The sequence below is a fragment of the Mauremys mutica genome, chromosome 21 (genome assembly GCF_020497125.1).
Source record: "Mauremys mutica isolate MM-2020 ecotype Southern chromosome 21, ASM2049712v1, whole genome shotgun sequence".
In the NCBI taxonomy this organism is placed as follows: Eukaryota; Metazoa; Chordata; order Testudines; family Geoemydidae; genus Mauremys; species Mauremys mutica.
In genome coordinates, this window is record NC_059092.1 from 8,238,094 (window position 1) to 8,265,676 (window position 27,583).

A 27,583-nucleotide genomic window follows, 5' to 3' on the forward strand; every position below is an offset into this window, starting at 1 on the left:
AAGCAAAATTCAAAACACACAAAACGCCAAAAATCTTTCAGTTTTCTGAGTCCTCAATAGTGCGCTTTCTCTGGCCATTCGGTACCCATGAAATATAAACCCACCCTAATGGTCGCCCAGGTTACCGACTTCATTTAGTTAATCATCACCATTATTACCAATGCTCAGGCCTTGAGAAAAAGGAAAGAATGGCTGAAGAGGAGCGGAAAACAAGGAACTTAAATGAATCCCTTCCCCCCTCCCTTTTTTCAGCACTAGTATTTAGCTATTGTACCTGCATTACCTTTATTCTCTCCTCCCTCCTCCACTCCCTCATCTTCCCCCTCCTCTTTTCTGAAGTACACAGTCAGGCAAAGTTCCACCAGCTTTAAAACAATCAGGTATCAATTATCCTCCAAAGGAGAATGCGGAGTCTCCAGTTTGCACCCAGGTAGTTGCAGCTTCCGTGAGGAATGTGACTCTAGAGTGAAAAACTAACTTGTTAGTTAACCTGTATGGTTGAGCCTTAATCAATAGTCAGGGACTATGAAAAGAACAAAGCATGTGAAATTTAAGCCTTTATCTTTGAGCTTCATCAGATAAGCTATACCTGGAGTCTAAAAGGACAAGCAGGTTTGTTTGTAAGCCTAAAAGCTTGAATGCAGGCTAAGTTCTGTTTCTAAAGTTCAGTCTATTTATTGACTATTTAAGATTCTTTTTTATCCAGGCTAAAAAACTGTGAGCTAACATATCTTTTTCTAATGACAGTGCCATTAAAAAAAAAAGTCTAATTAAAGTGAAATGTGTATCCCACGTATAATATGTAATTTCCTCAGGCCACTTCCACCTGACCAAAACATGTAAAGGACAGTATAATTTAGCAAACAAAACGTCTAACAAATTAACATGTGATTGCATCCATATTTTATCCCCAATTTGCATTTTTGTAATTTTAAAACTCATTATTTGCCTTTTGATAAGACACGGAGCAAATTGTCACTTTGGTGACCTTTCTGCATTTCTCTTGGACTAAGGGCGTTTTAAGGAAAAACCCAACCATTACTGAGATGAGTAAACCTTCAAAGGCATAGGGATCCTAACAATGCTGAAGTGGAAATTTACTTCCTTCCTGAAAAAGATATTGAAGCAATCTGCAGACACTTCATTAGTATATTATGTGGGATAATTAAGTATATTTTTATTTGGAATTTCATTCACTCTAGTCTCTGGCTAAAATAATAGCAATCAGCATTGTTTGTTTGTTTGTTTGTTTAAAAAAATAAAAGAAAACTCTCCTCTTAATCTTTATAGGACCTTCAACAGTGCAAACAAAATACTTGCACCAGGCCAAATTCTGCTCTCAGTTACACTCATTTAAACTCATTGACTTCACAGGAAATTAATGTCAAATTTCTTCCCAACTTCCACAGGATCTGAAATCTAGAATAGCATAATTTTATCTATAGTTTATGGTCTGATTTTCAGAAATGTCAATCGGATACAGTTCCCATTGACTGCAACGGGAGCTGGAGGGGCTCAGCACCTCTGGAAATCAGGCCTTTAGAGTTTTTTCAGATTTACTTTCATGAAAAAATCTAATTTGTTTATCGAGCCTAGATCCTGCAAACACTTACAAATGCAATTAACTTTACTCATGTGATAAGTCCCATTGCCTTTACTGGGATTACTCAAGTGGGGAAAGTTAAGCATGTTCATAAATCTGTGAATGATCCTGGCTTCCATTAGATTTTTTTCACTACATCTATCTTCTAGGGGTCAGATTTCCACATTTAGGTGCCTAAATTTAGCTACTCAAATCTGGATTGTAACAACCTAAGTACCTGTTTTAAGGGACCTCAATTCTGATGTAAAATAAATTTTTCAAATGCACCTAAGTCCCATTTTCAAAAGTGACTTAAGCACTGGCTAAATCCCACAGACTTTTAGACAGACGCTTTTGAAAATCTTGCTATTAGGCAACTATGTCCCTATTTAGGTCCCTAACTTTAGGCACTCGTGAAAATTTGCAATTTGAAACACAGACTTTCCAGTAAATATATTTCAGAACTATCAAGACTATGTTAAGATTAAGAGCGCCGCTAAATTCAAGAATCAAAATAAACTGACCAGTAAGCACTGCTGCTAACTTAGTTTACGAGTAAATATTTCCACCTGGACCTTATTGCAAATAAATGGGCCCTCAAACACTTACATATTAATGCTGTTCTGTGGGACCCAAATGAACATAAAATAGTCTTGTTTTAAAAGGGAATCCAGATACAGCAAAATAATTCGTAAATCACTGTTCTTATCATTTAAAAAAATTACATTCAGCTGGGTTTACAAAGCCTCCAATTGTGAGAGGAACATGTAGGTGAAATTTAATTAATGGGACTCAGTGAAAAATGGTCTAGGCAGCCCTGTAAAATTGCCTGAGTTGTGCCTTTCAGGACAATAGTTTTCGGAGGTGAGCTTCTACAGCCCCTGCTGAAATCCAGGGTGTTTTGGAGCATTTAAATCAGGCCAAATTTAGGTTCCGCATTTGTAAAAGGTTAAACAGTCTGAAAAGGTTTCTACCTGGCTTAATACTGTCCTGGAACATTCCAGAAGGCAATTTTAATAAGGTGTGGAGGGGAAGACTGAGCAAACATTTTCCATTGACTCCCTCAATGTCCACAAAGCCTAGCTGCATGTGGACAAATGAACTGTGAGAAAAGTCTCCATGCTTACAAAACACACCTAACTCTCACCCAATTTATTGCGTCAACAACAGCACCCAACGGCCGTCAGGCCAAAGCCGAGACAAAAAATGGGGCCTCACTCTTACAACTATTGTCCTATTCAGGTCCTGAGAAAGCAGACTAGCCATCCAATGCCATTTTGATCCACAGTTAGACTTCATGCTTCAAACTGAAGCAGCTAATTTTGTTTTATCTGATGTCTCTTTTTTTTAGTGTCCAACTAGACAGCACAAGTAAAGGCAAGTCTGGAATGGCACAGGCGCTCCACTTCAACTTGAGTGAATTAGTGAAAGATTAGAAAGAAGCAGAGAGACTCAATTATGCTCATTTTGTCATGTACTAAAAAAGCCTGAGGAAAGAAAAGAATAAACAAATGAACCCAAAATGGCTCCTCCAAGCCATAAGCTGAAACTGATGACTCTGAGCTGGAACAAAAGGCCTTTCATTTACCCTCCATTTAGTTTAAATAATAGCAATGACATATGGAAAATCTAAATTAATTTCCTTCATCCCCTGTACAATATTTGAATATTATTTTCAATTAACAAATAATAATAATTAATAGCAATTAATTGTACATCTAAAACAGAAAGCATGGGTTTCATTGAGACATTATTAAAAATATATCACAATACAAACCAATTAAAACCAACTGAACAATGTAAATGAATAAAACAAATTGCAGGGGAGCCCATAACATAAGTTCATACCAGCAATGGGGCTAGCTACCAATACGTACGCTGGCTGTGTTTGATTCTTTTCAGTATCTGATCACTCAAGAAATGTTTGAATTTGCCTTTTCAGTTCATACTAAAGGCTGCATTTCAGTCACAGTAACCTTTCCAAAACGTGTCTCTTTTCAAAGTTCGCCATGACTACTCAGTGAAACTGGCTTTTTCCCATTGGTTCCCTCCTATTGAATTTCCTGCTTCTTCGTTTACCTGCCCTAACTGGTTTGGCTACTTGTAAAATGAACATTTGAATTCATGTGCCTTTTACCCCTCCCCCCCACTTAGAACAGACAAAACCTGATACAGTTTTAACACAACCTCCCCCCTCCCTTCAGTCGACTTGGAGAAAGAGAGAAGAAAAAAGGACAGTCTCCTAAAAAAAACACAAGGAAGGAGAATTTTTGATTTACATGGTTGCAAATAGTATCAAAATCATAGCACTAGTTTGATCTGTCTACACCACAATACCAGGACACTAGGGCTTACAGGACCATGAAAACACATACATTTAAGTAACTTCAGTGCTGAAAGCAAAATACCCTTTTCCCAAACCAAGATCATCAACCTTCAAGTGGGTAACAAAAAGGATGTAATGATCATCAGGCAAGTGCGTGCGAGGATTTTTTTTCTTCAGATCTTTCCACGTCTTGGCAAAGACGAACTTCGAACGTAGGGTTTTCTTGGCGTGATGCTCAGAAAATGAACAAAACAAAACAAAAATCATACACGGTGAAGCAAAATACTTGTACAATTGTTTTAAACTATAAAAATAAACCCGCAAAAAAAAACAAAAAAAGTAAAGCAAAGAATTCAAATGTGCATGATTGCATGATTGTCTTCACAGCCCAGAGCGATATTGCTTGTTTAAGCTGGAATTGAGAAGAGACAGAGAATGTCTAAGGGCTCGGCTTACATGTAGTTCTTCACCCCTCCCTGCGCAGGTGCATTCTTTATGTCCAACCAATCTGCTTGCCTCTAGCCATGAACAGGTGTGTCCTGAAGTTTTGGGATAGGCCAGAAGTGAAACTGACGTGCATGACGCAGACATGCTTTTCATGATAATGGACCCGCAATAGGCATTCAAGTCTCCCCACCTCTCCTCATGGTTTAATAAATAATAATTTCTCTGAAAGGTGAAGATCCAGGTTCAACATGCTGTACAAAACTTAGCAATTTTCTATCTTAAAATGACTGCTTGGCCTCCAGATTTGCTTAAGAATGTGGGCCAACTGGCAACTAAGGTTTTATGAGGGAACGAATAATCTTAGACAAACAATTCTGTTGGGAAACAATTTCCATCCTCCTGTTGCTATGAATACCATGTGCCAGAGAGAGAGAGATGCATCTCTCATAAGAACATTATATTGTGCTGTCATGTTCAAGTAGTCTTCAGCGTCAAGGAAAGGGAATGGCCACCCAAACCATAACTTCTGGCCTTTGTTGGCAATCTCGGCAGACAGGACAAGGACTGACTGGGCAATGGAAATGAACTCCTCCCTCCCCACCTGCATTGGTCACTGCAAGAGAGGGTTGGAGGGAAAACTTGCTGTACCTGTTCAGTGGATGGAGGATTTCGTTCTCAATGACTGTCGGGCCCATGATTTTTATGAGCATTGCGTTCACTAAAATATACTACTAAAAATGTGTCTTTTAAAATAGAAAGGAAAGAAGAAGAAAAGTATTTTGCCTTGTTAGATGTCCCAAATGTGCTAGCGCACTATTCCCGAAGGTAACAATTTCTACTCCTTTTTGCGCATCTGTTTGGTTTTAACTGAAGCTAAAAAAAAGGTCAAGAGTCCTGTACTAGTAACTGCTCCATTAGAGCTATCTGAATTCACCTAACCCAGAGTAGTCCCATCCCACTTATTTGACATAGATGTGTTTGCTGCATAACTAGGGGTGGGTCCAGGCACCAGCTTAGCAAGCAGGTGCTTGGGGCGGCCACTCTGGAGAGGGGCGGCACGTCCAGGTATTCAGCGGCAATTCGGCAGAGGGTCCCTCGCTCCTGCATGGAGCGAAGGACCTCCCGCTGAATTGCCGCCGATCGGGATCGGGATCGCGGGTTTGTTTTTGGGTTTTTTTTGGCTGCTTTGGCGGCAAAACCCCTGGAGCCGGCCCTGTGCATAACTGTCTCAAATAACTCCCACTGAACAAAACAGCATAGAGAGGGGGAAATTAAGGCACAAGTGGAGAGATTCAATGACTTGCCCAAGGACTGGGCACACAGAAATTTGCTAGTAGACTCAGGCACAGAAGGGCTGATTTTCAAAGGCACAAAGAGAACTAGGTGTCCCACTTCAAATTACTTTTAATGGGTATTGGGAGCCAAACTCCTTGAGTGCCTTTCAAAATCCCAGCCACAACTCACATCTCCAGACTCAGGCCAATATTTTCAAAAACAGGGGTGTAATATTAGATTCCTACGTCCATATTTAGGTAGCTAAGAGTGGAACTAGGGTGACAGGCACACTGGAGGCTATAAATTCTTGAGACTTCTGCTCCTAAGTTACTCAGGCACATTTGAAAATTCCATTCTTAGGTGCCTAAGTATCGACTCAGGAGGCTAATTTTAGACTCCTATTTTTAAAAAAGTTGGCTAATTTTTTTTGCCTCATCTACCAAGCCATGTTTTCCCCTCCCGCAGTACATGCTTTCAGGCTGGTAACTACTAGTTAAATATCAGAGGGGTAGCCATGTTAGTCTGGATCTGTAAAAAGTGACAAAGAGTCCTGTAGCACCTTATAGACTAACAGACGTATTGGAGCATAAGCTTTCATGGGCAAACACCCACTTTGTCAGCAGCTGACGAAGTGGGTATTCACACATGAAAGCTTATGCTCCAATACGTCTGTTAGTCTATAAGGTGCCACAGGATTCTTAGTTGTTAAATAACTCTTTCACTTCAACTCTTAAAAATATATCCTGCATTTGACTTGAAATAAATAAAGCAAGATGTGGGATGAAAAGAACATTCGTGACCAGACTGGGATGACTCTCACCACTACCGTTTAAATAAAAGCATGTAACATACGAGCACACAATCAGAAGTGATGGCAAAACAAAAGATGAAAGCTGTGGCTTTTAAAAATACCATCGTTTCGCCACGTTCAAGGAAATTCTAAGCAACTTGATCAAAAAAAAAGAAAAATCAATCAATAAATAAAATGTTTGCTCCTTGTTGTGAAGAAAACATGCTGTTGTTTCCCATGGAAGGTGTGTTTAATGAAATGACAAATTATTGTGCTAATTAGTGCAACTGGCAGAAAAATTCCCCTAAGACACAACTTATCCTCAATAACTAACTCAGGCAGAAACCTTGGAAACCTTTAATTGCATAAGACTGATTTCTCCAGCAAGGGACAACATGCAGTGTGGTAATAATGTCAGCATAAGGATGTTGCTTCTGAGCAAGTCAGCTTTTTATTTCTCTTCCACCAGTCAAAGGAGCTGGAATCGAAGGGATAAATGTTCACTTGAGCTCAGCCCAACCCCCACTTTTGACCAAAGCAATAAGTGCCTGAAATAGCTGCATCTGAATTGTTGTGCCTGCAAAATGATTTGCGGGTGCAAATCTGAAGAGATGACTTCCAGGTACCTGATTTCTGTCTGCAATTCATTTGCAAATGGCACCTAAAAATAAATAAGACGACCACCCTCCTGAAAATGTATCCCCTACATTTGATTGCCCAAGTGGCCAATTGATAACAATCAGGCAAAAGTGCTCGGTTGGGATGTCAGGTTGGACCACAGGTTTGATGCCCAGCTAAGATTATAACCATCTTTCTCTCTCTCGTACCTCTAGAGCACGGATCATGAAAGTACCTAAGAGCTGGTTCAAAACAGATACACTTGTAACAGACAACCCAGCCTGTCAACAATATTGAGAAACCATATGGATTCCCTTTACAGTTTCCTTAGAAAATTGCTATTTTTATCTATAATTAAATAATGGCCTTGTGCTCTGTCTGTCCAGTCATCTGAGGCATTAACAACACCCATTAGCTTAGTACCCAGGAATATGGTAGTGACTAAAGCCTATGGTCTGACCCAATCTATTATGGATAATTCTCAGTGTGTACAGAGACAAACCCTGTTCCCAGGGCACAGCTCCAGTACGTGGGCTGTACACAAGGGTGTTCTCCTGGAGGTCACAGATTGGTCAAAATCCTTGCAACAAGCCATGCAGAGGCAGTAGAGCCACTCCTTGGCTGCTACTTCAGCCTCAGGGCCACAATAGGCTTAGTGACTGCTGCAGCCCCTCCCACCTGGGGAGCTGCAGATCCACACAGGCCAGGCTATCCATCCCTCACTCTGCCCACTCATGCACAATGGGACAGAGGGTGTCTCTGCAGAGCGCAGCTCTGCATACAGGCAGGAGATGCAGAAACCTGGACCAATCCTTTCATCCTGCCTCACTGTGCTGCTGGATGACACCAGTTTTACTGTCTTTTGGGCCTTGTGCCACAACAAAGAAGAAACAGGTTCAAGGAGTATTAGTGGGCAGGAACAGGATTCCCCCCCACAACCCCCAAGGATAACCAAGCCAGATCATTTCATGGCACAATGACATTTGAAATCTCATGGACATATAGAACCTCATATTTGAAGCTGCCTCAATCCAACATCTGAATTTGTACATGTGAAAATTGTAGGCACAAGTATAACGACCTGCTTTTCAAACTATAGCTCATAAGGATCGCTCTTCAAACTCTGCATGACAAATACCCAACTAAAATCCTGCCAGAGTGCCAGCTTCACTGCCAAATCTCACCTCTAATCTTCAAAGAGGGTGCAGATCTGCAAGCAGAACTTCCCAGGACCAGATCAGGGTTTTGCTAAAAAGGTGGGAGGATAAAGCATCATCTAATTCTAGGTGTGCAGATAAACTCTTCAAAGGTGTGTTAATTAACAACTTTTTAACACCTAACCCCTAATACAGACAAAGACAGTAGGGCTTACTAACAAACTGATCCTGATTAAAAGCATGTTAATTTACATGCTAGTTAATATATTTATTAAATGCAGTTTATTTTCCTAATCTGGACAAGCCCAGGCAACATAAATCCATCATTAAGACAAATTACATGGACTAAAATATAATCAAATAGAGCTGGAAAGATTTGTCATTCATACCCATTGCAAAGAGGTTGAATTAGTAGAAGAAATACATTTATAAGGTTCTAGACACTAGAACCAACAGGGATAACTAACCAAGAGAAATAGGAGGCCAGATCCTGAGCTGGCGTAAATTGGCGTAGCTTCAGTGACGTCAATCATGACGTCAATGAAGCTACACCAATTTACACTAGCTCTGGATCTGGCCCAGTATAACTATCCATTTGTGAAGTATACAGGAATGTGCAACATTATCTGTATACTGTCTGAGTGTGTTTTAGGGAGGGGCTCACAGCTAAAGAATCCACAATTTAACTCTCCTAGGGATAAGAGATCAGACCCTTTAGACAAAAGGTTCACTATACATATTCTAAACATAGAGGTACAATTCCAAGGAGAACCAGTCACTGTGCACATTTTCTTGTTTATAAATTACAGCTGCAGTTGCATATCCTGTATTAATTTATTATAATGTGATGATTGTCTAGCCATTCTAGGGCTTAGAAGTTGAACCCACAGAAAGGACTGTTTCAGTCTCACAATGACACATTAGGATAAAATAATCATTTCTTTCCGTAGGAAAGGAAAGATTACACAAATGTAAATATCATTCTTTGGTTTTATCAGCAATAAACTCCTAATGAATCATTGTCAATAAACTGTGTCCCCATTCTTTATTAATAAACAGGAGCCATCTGATGGCAGATAAACTGTATTTACACACGCCAAACTTCTTTGCAGATTCTCGTACACGTTTCTCTGTTATATTGATCCTACTTTCAGGCTAATTATTATTCCATATTTGAGTCATTTACCTTTTAAAAGATATCAATCTATCTATCACACGCTGTAAAACACAAGGAATAAACAAGGCTAGTGAGAGCCCTATCTGAAGGAGGCAGCTAGAGGTTGATGAGAATTATGACTCAAAGTTTCCATCTGAAATCCACATAGATCCCTCTAAGCACTAGACATGGAGGAAATACAAGCTTGATAATCATATAATTAGCCATGCAAAATCACTCAGAGCTACTGTGGCTTTTCTGCGGTGCTCATCATCATAGTACCTGAGCACCTCACCAAACTTTCATGAATTTAGCTTCCCAACACCCATATAAGGGTGCATTATTATGCCCTTTTCACAGATGGGGGAACTGAAGCACAGAGAGATTTATGTGATGCTCCAAGTCACACAGGATGCCTGTGGCTGACAGGAAACCTAGATCTTCTTCATTACTTTAACCACATGACCATTCTCTTTAAACACTCACTCCTTTTTACTAGACTATATATATAGTTGTTTGCCAATCACTAGATTATACTGCTTGGTATTATGATGTGACGATGAAATTTTAAAAAAGCTTTTTAGTTTATATTTCTTATCTTTCTAACTTGTATTATCAATATTAATAATAATTATTATTACATATGATTCGTAGTATCATAGCACATAGGGACTTGGGGGATCCCAGGGTGCTAGACGTCATTCTACTGAAGTGTTCAAATGCCCATGAAATGAATCCTGGAAAAGGAATACCACACAGTAGTAACATTCCTGGGGATGTTATGTAACACAGCAAAGGAACACAGAAAAGGTTTGCAACAGTGGTGAAACATACTGATGTAGTATCATAATGATCTAATTTTGGTTAAACCTCTTTGAAGTTGCCTTCTAACACTCACAGTAACAACAACTGTAAATAAATCTTTTTGTTTTCTTTGATGAGGTGAGGCATATCCTCAGGGCTTGATGACCTCCAAAGATCAGGTTCCTGACAAAGCTCTGTCATTCAATGCCACAATAAACTAGTTAGCTAATAGCCAGAGTAATGGCTTGGCATCAGACCCAAAAGAGAAGGCATCACACTCAAAAGGGAAGGATTTAAATGCTGTTTCTAAGCTTCCATGAAGATCCTTTTGATTTCCAAACTGTTTCCTGATAAACATTAAGCTTGGAACCTGGTTGAAAGATATAATAGCAAAAACTTGAAACACCATGGGCCTCAACACTGCAATGTACATACTCAATATTATACACCTATGGTTTTGCACAGGTAAAGTTGAAGGACGGTGGCTGTGAAGGTTCAGCACCTAACCAGCCATTTGTGCATACAGAAAACAGCTTGTATGTGTAGATCCAAATTATGCACCTACAAAAACTTTGATGTGCTTTTGGGCATGCCAGTTTAGAGCTGATGTTATCTTGACCTACCAGCAAGAAACAAGAGATCACCTGAATGCTGCATTGGACAAGAGGAACATTCGGACAGGGTTTTTTTGTGTTTGTTTTTTACCCGCAAAGTACAAATTCTCATATTTCTTCTAAAGACATTGGCTCCGGGCTCATAAAACTCCATAATAAGAGCACACTGATAAAACCTTATATGTATTTTGCATTTTTGACCTTACTGGACCTCACTGTGTTTAGCGTATAGATTATTTCATCTTCCACTGAAACACAGTGATTTTTGAGATTATTAAACACATCATCTAATCTGTGCCACCAATACTAAACAACAGTGGGGCAAATCCTGACATCCTTATTAAATCTTTATTCAGGTAAAACCCTAATTGACATTAATGAGAGTCTTGCCTGAGTGAAGGTTGAGTAAAGATTGCAGGATTTGGCTTAGTGCACTATCTGAAGTCAAAGATGGGTAGAACACTAGGGTAAAAGCAACAAATTCTGTAAAAACAGTGCTCTGGGATCTTTAATGACTGCCGAGCATCTGTTTAATAACTCATAACACATATGGCACCTTCAGCAGTAGAGTATATCCTAGCCTTTCTCACAATACACGCATAAGGGGACAACCAGTGAAATGGACAAGCAACATTTAAAACGGCTCAAAGGATTTTTTTTACACAATACATAATTAACCTGTGGAACTACCTGCCTCAGCACATCATCAGCACTAAGAGCTTGGTAGGAATCAAAAAAGAATTGGACATTAGATGGATAATGAGAGCACCCACAGTTACATTAGATAGATAAAATATATCAACTTTCATGCTTCATTAAGTCAAACACAGTATGGCTTGGGTTGGGAGGAAATATCCCCTATGGACAGGGTATTTCATAGTCATCCTTACAAGGTTTCTTGCACCTTCCTCTGAAGCACCTTGTTCTGGCCACTGTTCATGACAAGCTACTGGACTAGTTGCACCACTGAACTGGTATGGCAATTTCTTTTCCTAGTACTGACCTACAGCAGAGGCACATAGTCACCTGTACTACTTCCTGTAACGCTCAATTTCTTGGGGTCATCTCCTAGGCTACCAGTGTGAGATTCGAGACTTAGTTTTCCTGCAGCTTTATAATGAGATTAGACTGTGGGCGGAATCCTGTGCCCACTCTGCCTATGCATGCAGGCCCCTATACTCAAGCAAAGTTCCTTAACAACATCATCTGAGATCACAGCAGCAGTACATGTTAGCAGAATTACTAAGTTCTACACAGATGGGCGAGTCAACTAAATGGGAGACTGATACGTGAAACCAACTGTTTGTGAGAGCAAAGTTCAACTCAAGGCACCACCTGTCGGGTCAGGAATCAGAGTCATAGCAGCAACAGGTTTCTGTGTCTTAACATGTTAGGCAAGCAAAGGAGGAGAGAAGAGACATAATGATCTTCCTCGTATTTGGAGAGGCATGGTAACCCAGAGGGAAGGCTTGGACATAAACACCCTGTAGCTGGAACATGTTGTCTGAGCTGTAGTGGAAGGTCAGAGGTACATTTTGGGTCAATTCTAAAGGCAGCACAAGCAGTGGGGAAGAGAAAAGGAAAGTTAGACTGAGGACCAGTTTGAATGCACAAGGAAAAAGGAATTTTTGAATCTGATAAACACAATTTTTTATCTGATAAACATCTGATAAACATCTCTTTCCCTCACCTAGATGATGAGTTAGGCCAGGCAATCCAACTGGACAGAACATAGGATTATACTTCCAGAGAGCAGAAACTATGCCATGCACTGTACTGGTGCACAAGGGAGAGAGAAGAAGGGAGAGAGCGTCTCTTCTCTTTTGTTCATACAGCAGGATAGGATCTTGTTCTAGCATTAATGAGAGCACTATGAGCGACCACTGGATGATGTGCTAGTAGTTTGTGCACAACATCCCCAAAGGGGCACAGTCTGCAACTGCCAGCTTTTGTCAGAAGCTAGAAGCACATGCTGTTCCTTTTCAGGCCTTTACAGCAAGCAGGGGTGGCTCCAGGCACCAGCGCAGCAAGCTGGGCAAGGGGGGCGCGGGGGGCGGCCTGCCAGTTGCTGTGAGGGCAGCCGTCAGACTGCCTTCAGTGGCATGCTTGCAGGAGGTCCGCCGGTCCTGCGGTTTCAGCAGCAAGTACGCCATTCAGTGGATCTCCTGCAGGCATGCTGCCGAATCCGTGTTACCAGGGGACCTCCCTCAGGCTTGCCGCCGAAAGCCGCCTGACTGCCGTGCTTGGGGCGGCAAAATACATAAAGCAAGCGGACAGCAAGTGGAATAATTAAGCTTAATAATACTTTGTGCTTCTAAAGCAACTTCCTTCTAAGGATATCAAAGCATTTTATGAATCAGGCTTCATACTCACACCTCATAAAGTAGGTCAGCATTGTTATTGCAAGTTTACAGACAGGAAAACTGAGCTACAGAGAGGTTAAAACCTATATATATATGTGTGTGTGTGTATATATATATATATATACACACACACACACACATATATTTTGTGGCCTTTGATTTGGCGTGTCTTAATGTTTCAGAATCCAGCATGAGATACCTACATTGGGCCTGATTTCAAGAGCACCCAAAACTCCAACTGAAGTGAATGGGATCTTTCAGTGTTTGACACCTTTGAAAATCAGGCTCCCCGTGTCTCAAACTGGGCACTTAAAAATGGAGGGTTACATTACATGTACATGTACATGACATGGAGGGTTACATTACAAATGCACTGAGTCTCAGATAGCCCTTAAGGCATCCAAGGACATGCTTCTTTACAAAGCAGGAAGGGGAAACTTAGCCTGAATTTTTAAACCACTATTTCAGTGTTTCCACGTTTCCCCTCTTGTTGCATTATCAGCCTTTCCTTGCAGACTATTATAAAGCATAACAGTTTGGCACCTTGGTCTGCCTAACCTCGTCTGCCCACTCCTGTTTGTCTCCTCTTTTCCCCCAGTCAAGTGGAAAAAGAGGAGGAAAAAGTCTTTCATCTTCATAGCAGCAAGACTTCAAATCCAAAGATTTGGTGCGTTCTCAACTGTTTTAAATTGATGGGTAAGGCTGCCAACTGCCAATCTCAGGCTTCATATTAGTTTGCATCCAATCCTGTGTTGCTCAGGCTATAGCTTTTCTTGCCCTTTGTTTCCTCTCTGATCACTTAAGTGGAAGCAGGTGTTTTCCTACACTGCTAATCTCTTGTACATTCATATGGTCCCAGCCACTGCTCCTGTGTCCCAGACAGGTGAATGGAGCCAGACATTTAGCTGCAATGGAAGGCAATTCTCTGGCTCCACACACAAGCCATGCTGAATGCTCCTTAATTTGCAGGAAATTTCAACCCCTCTTCCTCCACTCCCTGCCTTTATATTTTCTCCTTTTAAAAAAAGGTCTGCCCTATGCCCTCCACTAGCTGAAGCAGGACTAAGGGAAAAGCTATGGAGTGGGGGGTTAAATTAGTTTGAAAGGGTTTTGGGGGGGGCGGGGAGGGTGAATTTATTGCTGGGAAAAGGTATTTTTGACTCTATGGTGATGAGAGCCCTCTATGTAACTAAAGACATCGAAGCGGCCCTGGAGATTAAAGTCCTCCCCTTATCCACAGAACAGGTGTAGTGCAGAAGAACACATGAAAGCTTTCCCTGCAGTCATGCCCCAGTCTTATTCTGGAGGGACCTTTCTACAGTGAGTGGGGAATTCAGCCTCTCTCTGCTGACCCTGACAATGAAACAGCCAATTAGGACCAGTTGTGGTGAAGAAGTGTGGACAAGTAACTAGGAAATAGGTAGATTCACCCAAGCCATTTAACATTACTTTTCACCACTCAACTTAAACTGGATTTGAACCAGTGGCCTAGAAGGCTCTAAATCCTATAGAACAATCAAGTCCCTCATAGAACAGGAGTTTATGGTTCTTCAAATAGTAACATATACGTGATGTCAGCAATCCAGAGAGTGTGGCAGAATATAATTCCTCCAAACTGCATGCTGGACTATGCATTATATAGGTTTAGAATCTTAGATATTATCTGGCTCTAAATGTCACTCTCCTGTCCATGGCATGCATATTATCATATTAGCAAAACATACATCTCTCAGAACAAGCTGGAGAGAGTGTCTGATGACATCACCATAGTTATTTAGAATTAGATCCATGTTAATGCATAAATTATATGCACTTCCTACTATAAGCACTTGATTTAACACAGGATTTCGTTTTAGGGGTTGATAGTTATATCATTCAAGATATATGGCCAGTTTCTGCTTTCAGATACACCGATGTAAATCCAGTGTGACTGTGCCGAAATCAATGGAGTTGCTCTGGATTTACACCAGTGTAACTAAGAACAGAATTTGAATCTTCTAAACTGGGCCATGAAAGGATTTTGATGCAAAACCATAGATCTGCCCAGGGTCAGTTGGTTGATTTGTCTGTGTGTCTATCCAGCTAGCCAAGCATTTATACCTAGCCACATTTTCTGCTGGGGTAAATGGGAAAAATTCTACTGAAGCCAATGGAGCTGGGCACCCGTTTCCATGAGCAGAGAATCTGGCCCATGTGCTCAGCAAACCTTTCAATGAACTTAGCCTGCATTTTGTGCTTGTAAAGAACCTCACCCACATTTCATGCTGGCTCAGGTTTTGTTTCAAACATTTTGCAAAGCTTTCCTGTTCAGGAGTGAGAGTAAGCGGGGCTGGAAGAGGTGAGCAGACTAGTTCAAGGAGGGAGCCCCCAGCAGGGGAGAAGAGGGAATTGGGGTACTGTAAGGATCTGAGAACTGTCAGAGCCAAGGTAATGCATGGTGAACCTTCCTTGTAATCCAAAGGAAGGGAGGGTTAGATGAGGATTCCCTGGCCCCTCCCATGAGGACTCAGAGAGCACAGGGGTCTCTGTGATTAACAACTAACTGAAGCATGAAGCAACTGACATTTTATTAATAAGTATGAGCTTTTCTTGTTCAGTTGAGGTGTCTCTTCCTCTTTGATACTGAATTAATATACTCTGTACTTTATCCCCTTCCACCCATTGTATCTTGCCCAGCTTCAATTTAGGTAGATGGTTTCAGTCCTGCAGAAATCATGTTGACACTCTCAGTCATGAGATTTGATTACCCCTATTTTAACTTAAGTAATTGCAAATGTTGTTGATTCACAGACTTTAGATTCTAAGGCCTCAAGGTACTTTTATGATCATGTTGTCTGGCCTCTTGCACAATAGAGGCCATAGAATTTCATCCAGTATTTCCTGTACCAAGCCCATTCCTGTGGTTGAGCAAAAGCACAGTGTTCTGAAAGACATCCAGTCTTAGTGTAAAGATGTCACGTGATGGGCAATCCACCACACCTCAAAGACCTCCTCATTCTCAGCAGTATGGAGAAGAGCCCAAAATGAACCACAGTACCCCAGATGAGAGCACACGGCATCAATGTTTGTTATTATGTTAGCATTATAACAATGATGCACATTTCTCTAGTACCTCCCAGTCAAGGATCTCAAAGCACTTTACAGATATGAATGAGTTAAACCTCACAACTCTCTGTGAATCAGGTAAGAGTGATTGTTCCCATTTTATGGATGAAGAAAGGGAGGCCCAGAGAAGTGAAGTGACTTGGCGAACATCACACAGGAAGCCAGTGGCAGAGAACAGAGCCTTCATTCCCTAAGGAGACACCTACTTGTAGAAGCAAAGCTGGTACTGCAGAGACCTCTGCCCACGTATGGATGATTTAATCTCTTATGCACACTTAATGGTTCAAGGATCAGTCACTGGTAGAGCAGATCTCCTCAAATCACATTGCGTGACACCGTTAATACCACCCTGACTTCACCAGCATCGGGTGCCAGGAGTGAGTATTAACCAGAGAGTCACCATACCAGTTCTGCCACTGAGCTGCCTCCAAGCAGCAACTTGTTTTGCACAGAAGTCTGAGTCATCAACACACAATATTCCACAATGAATAGGTCCCCCCACATCCCTCTGCGCTTCCATTGCATGTTGAAATTTAACTTTATACGTACCACTTTCTCTGAATATCGCACCTATGTATCTGCTGAACAGCAAAAAGCCAATTCCACAATAGGATTAAAGTTTTAACATCAATTCATGGACTAGATACTTGGTAGAATGATGAAAGACACCAAAGGGGATAGGGTTAAAAACACATGTTGCTGTTGCTTGATTTAACACTTCTCTATTAAGTAAATAAGGTTAAAGTAAAATTCAGATGAGAAGCTGTTTGCTCAGGGTCAGGTGGCTTTCATCTTAGCTAATCAGTAAAGACACACCTTACCTTCTGAAAAATCTTCCCCATTAACTCTGCAGTTAAAACAGGTTCATGGCAGCTCAGGTCACCCAGTTACAAGGTAAACACATATAAAACTACAACAATGAATGTAGCTTTTACTCCCCAGAGCATACTACATCCAGGTTGCCTCAAGATTAGGGATGCACTGGCTAGGGGGGAATAGAATTCTTGAAACATAATGTCAGCTGTAGAACCTGAGTATGTACCATGAAAGGCACAAAATCAAGCAGTGTCTGAGGTCATTGATCCTCCGTGGACAGTATTCAGTTTATATGTCTTTGTTCACACTACTGGGCTTGATCCTTTTCCCATAAAAGTTGACAGGAATTTTGCTACTGACTTCAAGAGAAGCAGGTTTAGGCCTACTTAGTCTCCTGGCTTTGTTACAATTTATGCCTACCATTCCCTTCCCTTTAAGTTTGCTTTTGGGAGACAGACCATGACTCTCTTGGCATAATACAGCATTTTTTATCCCCTCTCTGTATTTAAATAGTCAAGTGAATTTTAATTAATAATTGACAATTAATTAATAGTCAAGTTTAATTTAAATAGTCAAGTTAGAATTCTAAGAAAGGAGCAGTATACTATCTGAGCTAATACAGCTCCGTTCTTAAAATTCTAACCCCACAAGCACAAATGTGAGCTCTGAACTGAGGACAGAAACCAAGTTAACCCTAACGGAGCTTGTAGTGTACCTTATATAGCAGGGGTAGGCAACCTATGGCACACGAGCTGATTTTCAGTGGCACTCACACTGCCCGGGTCCTGGCCACCGATCTGAGGGGCTCTGCATTTTAATTTAATTTTAAATGAAGCTTCTTAAACATTTTAAAAACTTTATTTACTTTACATACAACAATAGTTTAGTTATATATTATAGACTTATAGAAAGAGACCTTCTAAAAACGTTAAAATGTATGACTGGCACACGAAACTTTAAATTAGAGTGAATAAATGAAGACTCAGCACAGCACTTCTGAAAGGTTGCCGACCCCTGTTATATAGTTTTATTACTTGGTTTTCTATATACTGCAACTTTAATGTCTAAAAGCTCTGCCTCCCAGGGAAGCTGCCATTTTGAGGAACAGAGCTGACAGAGCATGTTACTGAAGGACGCGTACTCTGCACTCTCTCCTGGAGAGGCAAAACAAGAGGCTGAGTTGAGGCCTCTTTCAAAGTCAGGGCTTTCTTATGTACATTAGACTTATGGTCTAAGTTTGCGCAGTACGGTAGAAGGATTCCAATAATACAATCTTTTATTAGGTGGCCGTACCACTGCAGCATCATGTGGCTTCAGAAATGCCTACATGACTTGTCATGTTTGCTTTCCAAATGCTGTGAGCAGGATAGCGGACATTTTTAAGTCGTGCTGCACTAGACATGACGCTCCGTGTTAAAAAGGGGCAGAAACAAAGGATGTCACTTGATCAAATATCCTCCACCCCAAACCCTTGCTAAATAAATTAATTAAGGGATACCAAGCAGTGTGTGCTTTCAGTAGATTCAAACACTGGCCCAGAAACATCTTCACTTGAATACAAAATGACCATGCAGAGAGTTTCATTTCTGGCTTCTTTAAAAGGGCAGAAAAAAAGCGTGCCTGCAGCTGTTAACCCAAGCCCTGACGTACAATTCCATACGACACTGAATAAACATGAGATCCCCTCCCTAAACAGTTTTTTTATAAATCCTATTTCCTGGTGGCTTCTTACCTGAGTCTGATATGCACAGCCACCTTTGAGCCAGGGACTCTGCTATGGAGGAAAGGCAGGCAATCAAAAGCAATGGCAGTAAGGGGCTGGCATGCTTAGCACCGATTATTCAAAGGGACCTCAGAAATAAAATGGTTTTATCTTACTGGATATTTTATTACTACTATTTTATTAGCACAAATTATTTCTTTGGGTTGTGTTGAATATGCATCTAGATTATTTGATTCCTAGCCTGGAGTGGAGAAAGGCATTTTCATGCCTAGGTGAGGGTGTAGGTGGGGTTTGTGTGCTGGGGGCATGAGGGCTCTCCACCCAAATCTCCAGTTAACTTTGGGGCAATCCATTCTTCAGGCACTAAGGAGCAACCTCCTAATTCTGGGCTAGCTTCTCTGGTCTAGCTGTTTGGCTTGGTGAAGGACCAATGAGAAAAAGGGGGCAAAAGTGGCAGTTAGCTACCTTTGTACTTTCCTGATCCCAGGGCTGGCCACAAGCTGGTACTGTCTTGTGCAAATCAGATGTAAATTAGGACAGCCTGATATCTGTTCTATCTTATGCCAATCTGCCCATGGCCTTTAGGATCCATTCCAACACCAGGAAGTGACTGGGGTGTGGAAATGCCTCAGCCACACCCATTTTCCTGGTCATGTTCCTTACCCCAAGGCACAGGTGAGGGGGTAACAAACAGCCACTAGGGTGGCCATATGCCAGCTGGGCACAGAGGGGAAAACCTGAGCAGTGCAAAATTCCTGGAACAGAAGCTAGAATCTGGCCCTCTCAATGGAAGATTCCTCATGAAACAGGGCAGTGTACAACCATGTGAACCAGACTTGGGAACACAAACAAATGTACAACAGAGAACATCTGGCATTGACAGATAAATGAACTAGATGACTTAATGGGCTTTGTCCATCTCAAACATCTATGATTCTATGAGTGCATCAGAGAGGGGCTATTTCTATAAAGTATTGAAGCATTTTGTTCTGAAGTTCACCAGTATTTGACTTACAGAGGGTCTTGAGCACAGTTCTGCCATTGGCATAGAACTGCTCAGCTTTGCTTCACCATCACATAGCCATCAGTTTGCACCATTCAGAAGATAATCTCTAATTCAGATGTAATTTTGGAATAACACACACACTTTCAAAAGATTGTGAAGGACAAAGACCTCTCAAAGCTCCAGCCTAAGTTACTACCCTAAATGCTTCTCTAAAGTAGAGAAAGGTTCAAGCTGTGTCACGTAATTCCATTTCTGGTTTTTGAACATCCCCAAATGTACAGCCCAGATCTAGGGTTTTGGTTTGGATCCATGTGCAAAATTCAGGTCAGCTCCAGGTTCAGAATTTGATCTCCTCAAAGTTCATGGGAGTTCAGATCTAAGGGCCAATGGGTTTTTATTTTATTGAACACATCTTTAATGTAAAGCAGATAAAGATCAGGTGAGAACCTACTATTTCTGTAGCAATCAACCTTTTCAATAGCAAATGTCCCTTCAGCCCACTGTGAACAAGAGGCATATTTATTCAGAGTAAACGTTACCTTTCCATGAGTACATTTACCTTTAATATTAAATGGCTGGCTGATGGTTCTATTCAGTTCCATGGAATGAGTTACAGCCCAGGTGCCTTCCTCTGTTTCCCTGTGGCATTTGAATGTGGAAGTCAGGGTGTGTAAGAGCCACCTGCTTCAGAATAAAATGTCAGGGATTACTCATTCAAATCACAGCAAGCAGGGAGGGCATGGGTGAGGGTGAACATGCAACTGCGAACGAGATGCCGGACCTAGACAAAGGAAAACTCATTATAAGCTTATAAAATACAAACTCTATGCAAATGGCACAGGGAAATGAGAGCACTGCCTCATGCCAACAAACTGAATAGCCAAACTATGGAAAACAAAGGAAGGCTCCATCAAAGTGCTATAGGTGGGAGGGCCCAGAGTGCTCTTAGTAATTGTTTTAACTCCCAGGTATTTATTCTCCCACAGTGCATGAGAATAACTCCCAGTGGTATGATCAGGAAGTAGGCAGGCATGCATCAAGGGACTGGGGCCTTGATCTTGCAGGGTGCTGAGCACCCTCAATTTCTATTGACTTCAAGAGAGCAATATAATGAAGGCTCAAGAACCTAACCATATCTGGAAGACCATTTTCTACGGGATTGCTCCAGCTCCAACCAACTGCCTGGCTGTTAAACTTAAAACAAGTTTCCTGGCTTTGGATACCTTGCACCTGTCCACCTGCAGCCATTTGCATTGTTCCCAACTGCATCTGTCTCAATGATTCATATAGCCCTGTGAACAGAGCCACCTCAAGAATTCATAGCTTGAATGAACATCCCCAACCAGCTGGATGCAGTCAGTGATGTCACTAACTGGGCACGGGTAGCTCAAATAAATGGATTTCAGGCACTCCAAGTGCTTGTATTATTTCAGCAGCAAATAGGAGCTTTTGTTTCAAAGTCTGATGCAGTAGATGAATGTCACTATAAAGTTACATGAGCAAAGGTAAAAGGAAGTTGGATGGGGTGGAGAATACAGACCCTTTTTTTTTGCAGGTGTACTGGAAACAATAAAACCGAAGCCCTTGTTTGATTATTCAACCATCTCCATTTACAATACAAATACACTGGCTTCCCTAGACAAGCCCATACAATCTCATAAGCACACATAACAAAACAAATAGAAGGAAGTCACGTTCATTCACTGCATCTGTAACCCTCTCTCCCCCAGACACAAAGTATATTATTTGTATTTTTTTTGTTTGTATGGTTTGTTTTTTGGCAGGAGGGGGCAATTTTTGAGGGATGGGGAGGTTAATTCAAATGTATTTCTATTGGCATTGTCATTAAACGAAAAATACTTAGGTTCTGATTCTGCATCCAGTTACTCTGGTATAAATCAGGAGTAAATCCACAAAAGGAAATGGAATTACCTCAGCGGGAAAAAAAATGTATGAGTGAGATCAGAATCAGGCCCATATGTCTCAATTTCTTAAACATTTCTCTTCAAAATCCATCTGAAATCTCCATGCTGTTGTAACTGCAAATATAGCGCCTGATCCAAAGTCCACTGAAAACCTTGGAAAGATTCCCATTGATTTCAGTAGCTTTGGATCAGGCCCTAAATCACTCGGTAACGGTTCTCTGAAAGACTGACAGGGCCTTGTTCTCACTGCACTGAGTATTGGATCATAATTTTCACATAGGCAAAGGAACTGCAAAGTGGGTCTAAAATGCTACCAGATCAGAATGGGAGCATTTCAATCTGTTTTGCACTAGTGTAAATAGCTGCCTAGAGTGTGAGGCAGAGAACAATCAGGCCACTGTTACTGTATCATACTTCTTTCCCACAAAGATGACTATGGTAAGGGTGCAGTTGATGAAAGCCTATAGCATGGTGACTCCAAACTGCATGGAAGTTAACTAATTCTCCTCCCACCCATCTCACAATAATATGAAGCTTTTGATGCTAATGAATATCCTCTGCATTGACAAGTGCTTGCTTCTTGTTCTGAGGCAAAATTACTCCTTGGTTTGTGCTACTGTGATCATCATAGTCCTGCCTTGCACTACCTACACTGGCTGCCTATATTATTATTTTTATTATTTATTGTCATTGTACATCAACTCTGGATGGTGCTGACATTCACACAGCCAGGCCTTCTTGTCCTTCAGTGGTCAACTCATCTTTAAAGGGCACACTACCTGATAAGTAACTCCTTCAGAACTTCTTGTATTCAGAAGACCACCTTTCTCCAAGCCATACAGATGTGGTGCTCCACCACCACTTCTCTTAATGTCCTATTTCCAAATCACGGTCATCAACACTAGGGACACAACAACCACCAGTCTACCACGATCAGGCACAAGACAATTTCACAATGCAAATACATTAAAAATGTGTCAGTGTTTCTCTTCTCTTTGCACCGAAGAAACACTTGATGAAATCCTCTGGCCTGCATACACAGGAGGCCAGACTAGATGATCATAATGGTCCCTTCTGCCCTTAAACTCTATGAATCTCTGAAATAACAGGAAACAGGGGAAAGCAAAGAGCTGATAAACAGAACAATAATCTCTCATCTCCATGCATTTTGCCATGCTGTTCCCTATGTGTGCACTGACCTCCCAAGGCTAATTTGCCAAACCACCATCCTTTCCTCATTTATATCTCCCATAGAGACTCATTTCCTGTGTAATGACCATATGAAATGAATTTATGGCAACTATGGGAAGAAGGAACCCTCTAAATTATCTCCACCTCTGAATTTCCCAGGGTGTTCCGTTAAGGACCAAATTACAGCATAGGCACTACAGAGCCAGGCCCATGACCCCAGCTCCTGGAGTCATGTGATGAGATCAGAATCTCATCTTTCATTTTAAAACAAAATTATGTTTCTAGGGATGCAAAGAACTGCTTGAAAATGTAACCTGAGGGTAAATGATGCCTGCCTGGGTGTGCAGAAAGGCTGAAGAAATAGCTCAAGAGGTATGAACCATTCAATTTGTTTTAAGTCTGCAACCTACTGACACCCCAAGGAGAGGCGGGGCTACATCATGGGGGCAGATCCACATGGAGGAAGGACCATGGGGGACCCATATAAGGTCCCCAAATTGCCTTAATTCAACTGTGGTTCTCTTATCTATGCAAGTCTTCAGGGCAAGGACTGATTTAATTTGTGCATGGTGAGGCACTGAGCGGACAGTCAGCAATAAACAAATAAATAATAACAGCAACAAAGAGAGTGTATGGGGGTAAGGGAAGGGGAGAGCACTTTCTCACCATGAAAGTCTCCAGGAGATGTATTATGCTAAGCAAAATATTGCAATGACAGGTTTAGTGCATGAAGGAACAGGATGTGGGTATTAAGTCTTCACTCCACCTTTTACGGTTTGTGGTGGGACATACCAGCAGGGTGAGTAGATCATGAATGCTCACTTGATGTGAATAGAAATGCAAATAAAGAGAATCTTTAGCAGATTGCCATTTGGCTAAATAAAAACTTCAAAAGCTGGAATGTCAGAAGCCGCTATTGTACCTAAGGGCTTTCCCCCTCCATAATGTTCTGATATCTGGAAAAAGAGTAGTTGGATGGTATCCCTGGGAATTCTATGTTCTCCAACATGCAATGGATCAGCAGCCAATAAAACAAAAACAAAGGCAGTGAAATAAGTTTTCAGATACAAATGGACAAATCAAGTTTGCATGGATAATTCAAATGAGGGAAAGCAACTGGTGCCTCACTGTCTCTCTGCATTTGAATGACAAACAATGCAAAATAAATCAATAAATAACAAAAACACATCCCATGACAATGCAAAGAAAACACAAGTCTTTGCCATCTGAGTATGATTCAGCATCAGAATTGATGGACAGTGACCTTCTCAATGTGTTCGTGCTAGAGTGCAGTCTAAAAAGGTAAATAATAAAAAAACCAAGAGGCTCTTTTTTTGTTTTATCCAATTCAAACCTCTCCAAAAAGATAATTTTGTTTTCTGCTCCAAGATGACTCATCTTCACTTCAACTGAAATTGTGGGCCTGGGTCCCTTCCCACTTATACCTCAGTTACTTTGACCAGGTCACTGAACTAGTGACCTATCTGGAAACTTAAACTTGATTGTCCCTGAGCAGATATTGGCAAAGATAATTTTCTCTGTCCAGGTGGAATGTAAAGATCCCATTGATCTTTTTGGTAAATGAAGGAGAAAGCTACAGTGTCCTGACTAACATTCCCTCTCAGCAAATCAAGTTATAATGTCAAAGACTGCCTGTGAGATATGTTAAGCACCTGATGGTGGCTTGGTTTTGCTGCACTGTTACCACTAGTGCCAAACTCAGTACTTTAAGAGCACTTTGGAGTAGCCGGGTTACAAAAGGTATATCAAAAAACCAAATTGTATTCTCTAGAGCAGTGACTTCTGCCTTCTTAGGCTTTGAGAACTGTAAAATGAAGCTGAAGGAGTTGCTTAGCCTTAGGATCCAAGAGGAAACATGCAAATTTATTTGTGTTTTAGAAATTATTTGGGGGTTTTAATTAGCTCTTAAATATATCAATATAGATTTTCAAACCAAGCATTCTGCACGAGAGGCACGCTGAGTAAGAGACTGGGTAAGAGACTGGGTAAGGGCAACATCCCTGAGTCAACCGGGAATGGATGGACACTGATTGTTCCTTCCTGTTAGAATGATTTATAATGACATGCGGAATTGCATATCAGACTCATAGAGACCAGATGTCACCTTGTCCCAGTGACATTTCACACAAGGAAAACTTCACCCATTTTGCTTATTGCAACATTCTGAAATGCCCCCTGGCATAACCCTCCTCTCAATCTCTCTCTCTCCCTCTCTCTCTCTCTCTCATTCTCAAATCTGGAATATATTGGAAAAATAAAGAGTTTAATTACAATGAGCAGGCTGGCTCCTGGGCTCTGCTACAGTCTCGTGCCTCTCTAGAGTGCAAAGGAGCCATAGTGACGGCTTAGGCAGCTACCTGGGAAATCCCCCAGTGTAGGGAGAATCCCTGGGTGATATACCGATGCCCTAGTGACTAAGCCTCAGCTCTAGTCCTGGCCTCTGGTGCTGGAGTCATGCCTGGGAAGGAAGGGGACACAGCTGGAACACCAGTGCTGTCCAGAAATCCCCAACCACTGGGGCTCTGTAACAACAGTAAAGCAGAGGATTGCAACTTTGTTGCTTCCACCCCTTATTCTTTGTTCTGCTGGCTGGTAATGAAGTAACTTTTGATAGTCTTTGAAAAATGCTGCATGTTTTCTTAGGGTGTAGTTGTTGTTTGCAAGAAATGAAGAAGTACCCTTTCACATCATGGTATTGCAAAACCTGTCAGGACATCTATTTTAACCTAACCTAACAGACTTCAGCAGGGCTCACAGGGAGATTCCAAGAGATCTTTGGTTCGACAAGGGGAATGAACTACAGGACTCTTGGGTTCTTTCACTGTCTTTGTCCTGGTCTTACCTCACTCTGCCTCAGTTTTCCCATCTGTGAAATGAGTATAATAAAACTTAGCTGCTTCACAAAGGCCTAATGATGTTTGCATAGCACTCTGAGAGCCTCTAGTGAGCAAGTACTGCAAAGTGCTGTAATTCCTAATAGCACTCTTTATTTGAAAGCACCATTCCAGTTAGAAAGGGGGTACAGGAAAATCTGCTATATGCATTGTCATGAGAAGATGCAACCTGTGTTTTGTTGACAGCTGGCCTAGTCAATGGCTTTAAATTCAGCGTGGGAGCAGGTAGTGCAAAAAAGGAAGTAGTGGTAGGGTTGGCAGGAGATTAGTAGTCAGCACAGGAAATGATTGTCGAAACATCCTAATTATGGTCCTTCTCTCTCCATCCACTCTGTGCTGCATGTAATTACAGGGAACAAAGCAGAAAAAAGAGGCCTTTTCTCAAGAAAGAAGTTGTGATATAGACACACAGTAGTAAACTTCCCTGAGATGCATCTGCCTAGCTGCACAGTCAATGGGAGAACAGCATGCTCATCACAAGCCCTTACTGTCTAAACCAAAAAAAGACTGTGATAGGAAGAGGAAGAGATCATAGAACTTGTACCCTCAGTGTTTTCCTTTCTTCACCGTGGCTGCTTTTCTTTTCCCCATTAGGCAGACAGAAAAATGGCCCCATGGGATGTCAACATCTTTTCAAAGCCGTAGATGGGATTCAGTTTTTAATGTAGCTGACAACATGTAACATCTGTCACCTCAGGAAATAGAGGCGGGGAGAGGAGGAAGTGAAAGGAAGCACACTGGCAACATTATCAGCTGGTGTGAACAGGTAACCAGGGCCCAACTTCCATGTTGGTGTGAGTAGGCATAATTCCACTGAAGTCAATGGATTTCCTTAGGGCTCCCGACTGGATACTCTGCTAGCTCAGAGAAGGGGCTAGCCTTGATGGTCTTCATTGCCACTACTGGGCTAAACCAAAGCAGGTGCAGCTCCATTGGTATCAATGGGGTAACTTGAGGTTTGCACCGATGTAAGTGAGCGCAGAGTTTGCTCTGTGATTTGAACGGTACCCTCCAGGAGATCAGTGTTAAGTGCCACCACTAGACCAAAGGAGACGCCTTTGCTGATGCAACAAATCATAAAAATAGGTCCCTTTTCTGTCAACACAGAATCTTTGTCTTATACATTCTTCGAAGTTTCAGACTATAGTAATGTGGTTTTCAACAAGCAATATTCATTTGCCTAATAAAGTGGAAACAAGAAAGCTGTCTCAGGGTTAAAGAAAACACTATCAGAAAAGGCACTTTCTTATTAGCTGTCACTGACTTAGCATGGATCCAATCCTGCACCATTAAAGACAATGGAAGTTGTGGCACTGACTTCAAAGGGAGCAGAACTGGATTGTATCTTTACACTGAAAAGCTCATGCTCCATTTCCTGCTTCTCCAAGGGTAATACTGGTTTTCATTGGACACTCATTTATATGCAGCAAAACCCTGGAAGCTTCAGATTATCTGGGGAAATGGCCACCATGCTGTGGAGCCTGTGGTCAGGGTGCCCTGACAGCTGAACAGACAAACACACACCCATACTCCCCTGCTGCTGGAAGAAGAGCCAGCCACGGGGGCTGGAGGAACTCTTGATAATCTTCCAAGTTCCATAAGAGTGAAGTATCAAGGACCCCAACATTACACATCTCCACCAGATCATCCCCCACCAGAGTCACGCTACAGGATCTGAGCTCCCTGTAGAGCGTAGGCTATCTCAGAACATCATCCAGGTGTCACTCATCTCAATCCTCCTGGAGAGATGCCTGTGCTTGGGATGCCAGT

The 27,583-nt window shown here is 41.5% G+C and overlaps 1 protein-coding gene across 1 annotated transcript in view; it reads right to left on the reverse strand.

The window, feature by feature from the left end:
- The window catches only part of TTLL10 (tubulin tyrosine ligase like 10), a 129,968-nt gene that overhangs the window by 96,306 nt on the left and 6,079 nt on the right, over positions 1 to 27,583 (reverse strand). Inside the window, exon 2 of the mRNA XM_044995985.1 lies at positions 20,342 to 20,466. Within this exon, the coding sequence (XP_044851920.1) occupies positions 20,342 to 20,384 (43 nt within the window). The 5' untranslated portion in view covers positions 20,385 to 20,466. The remainder of the gene's footprint in view (positions 1 to 20,341; positions 20,467 to 27,583) is intronic.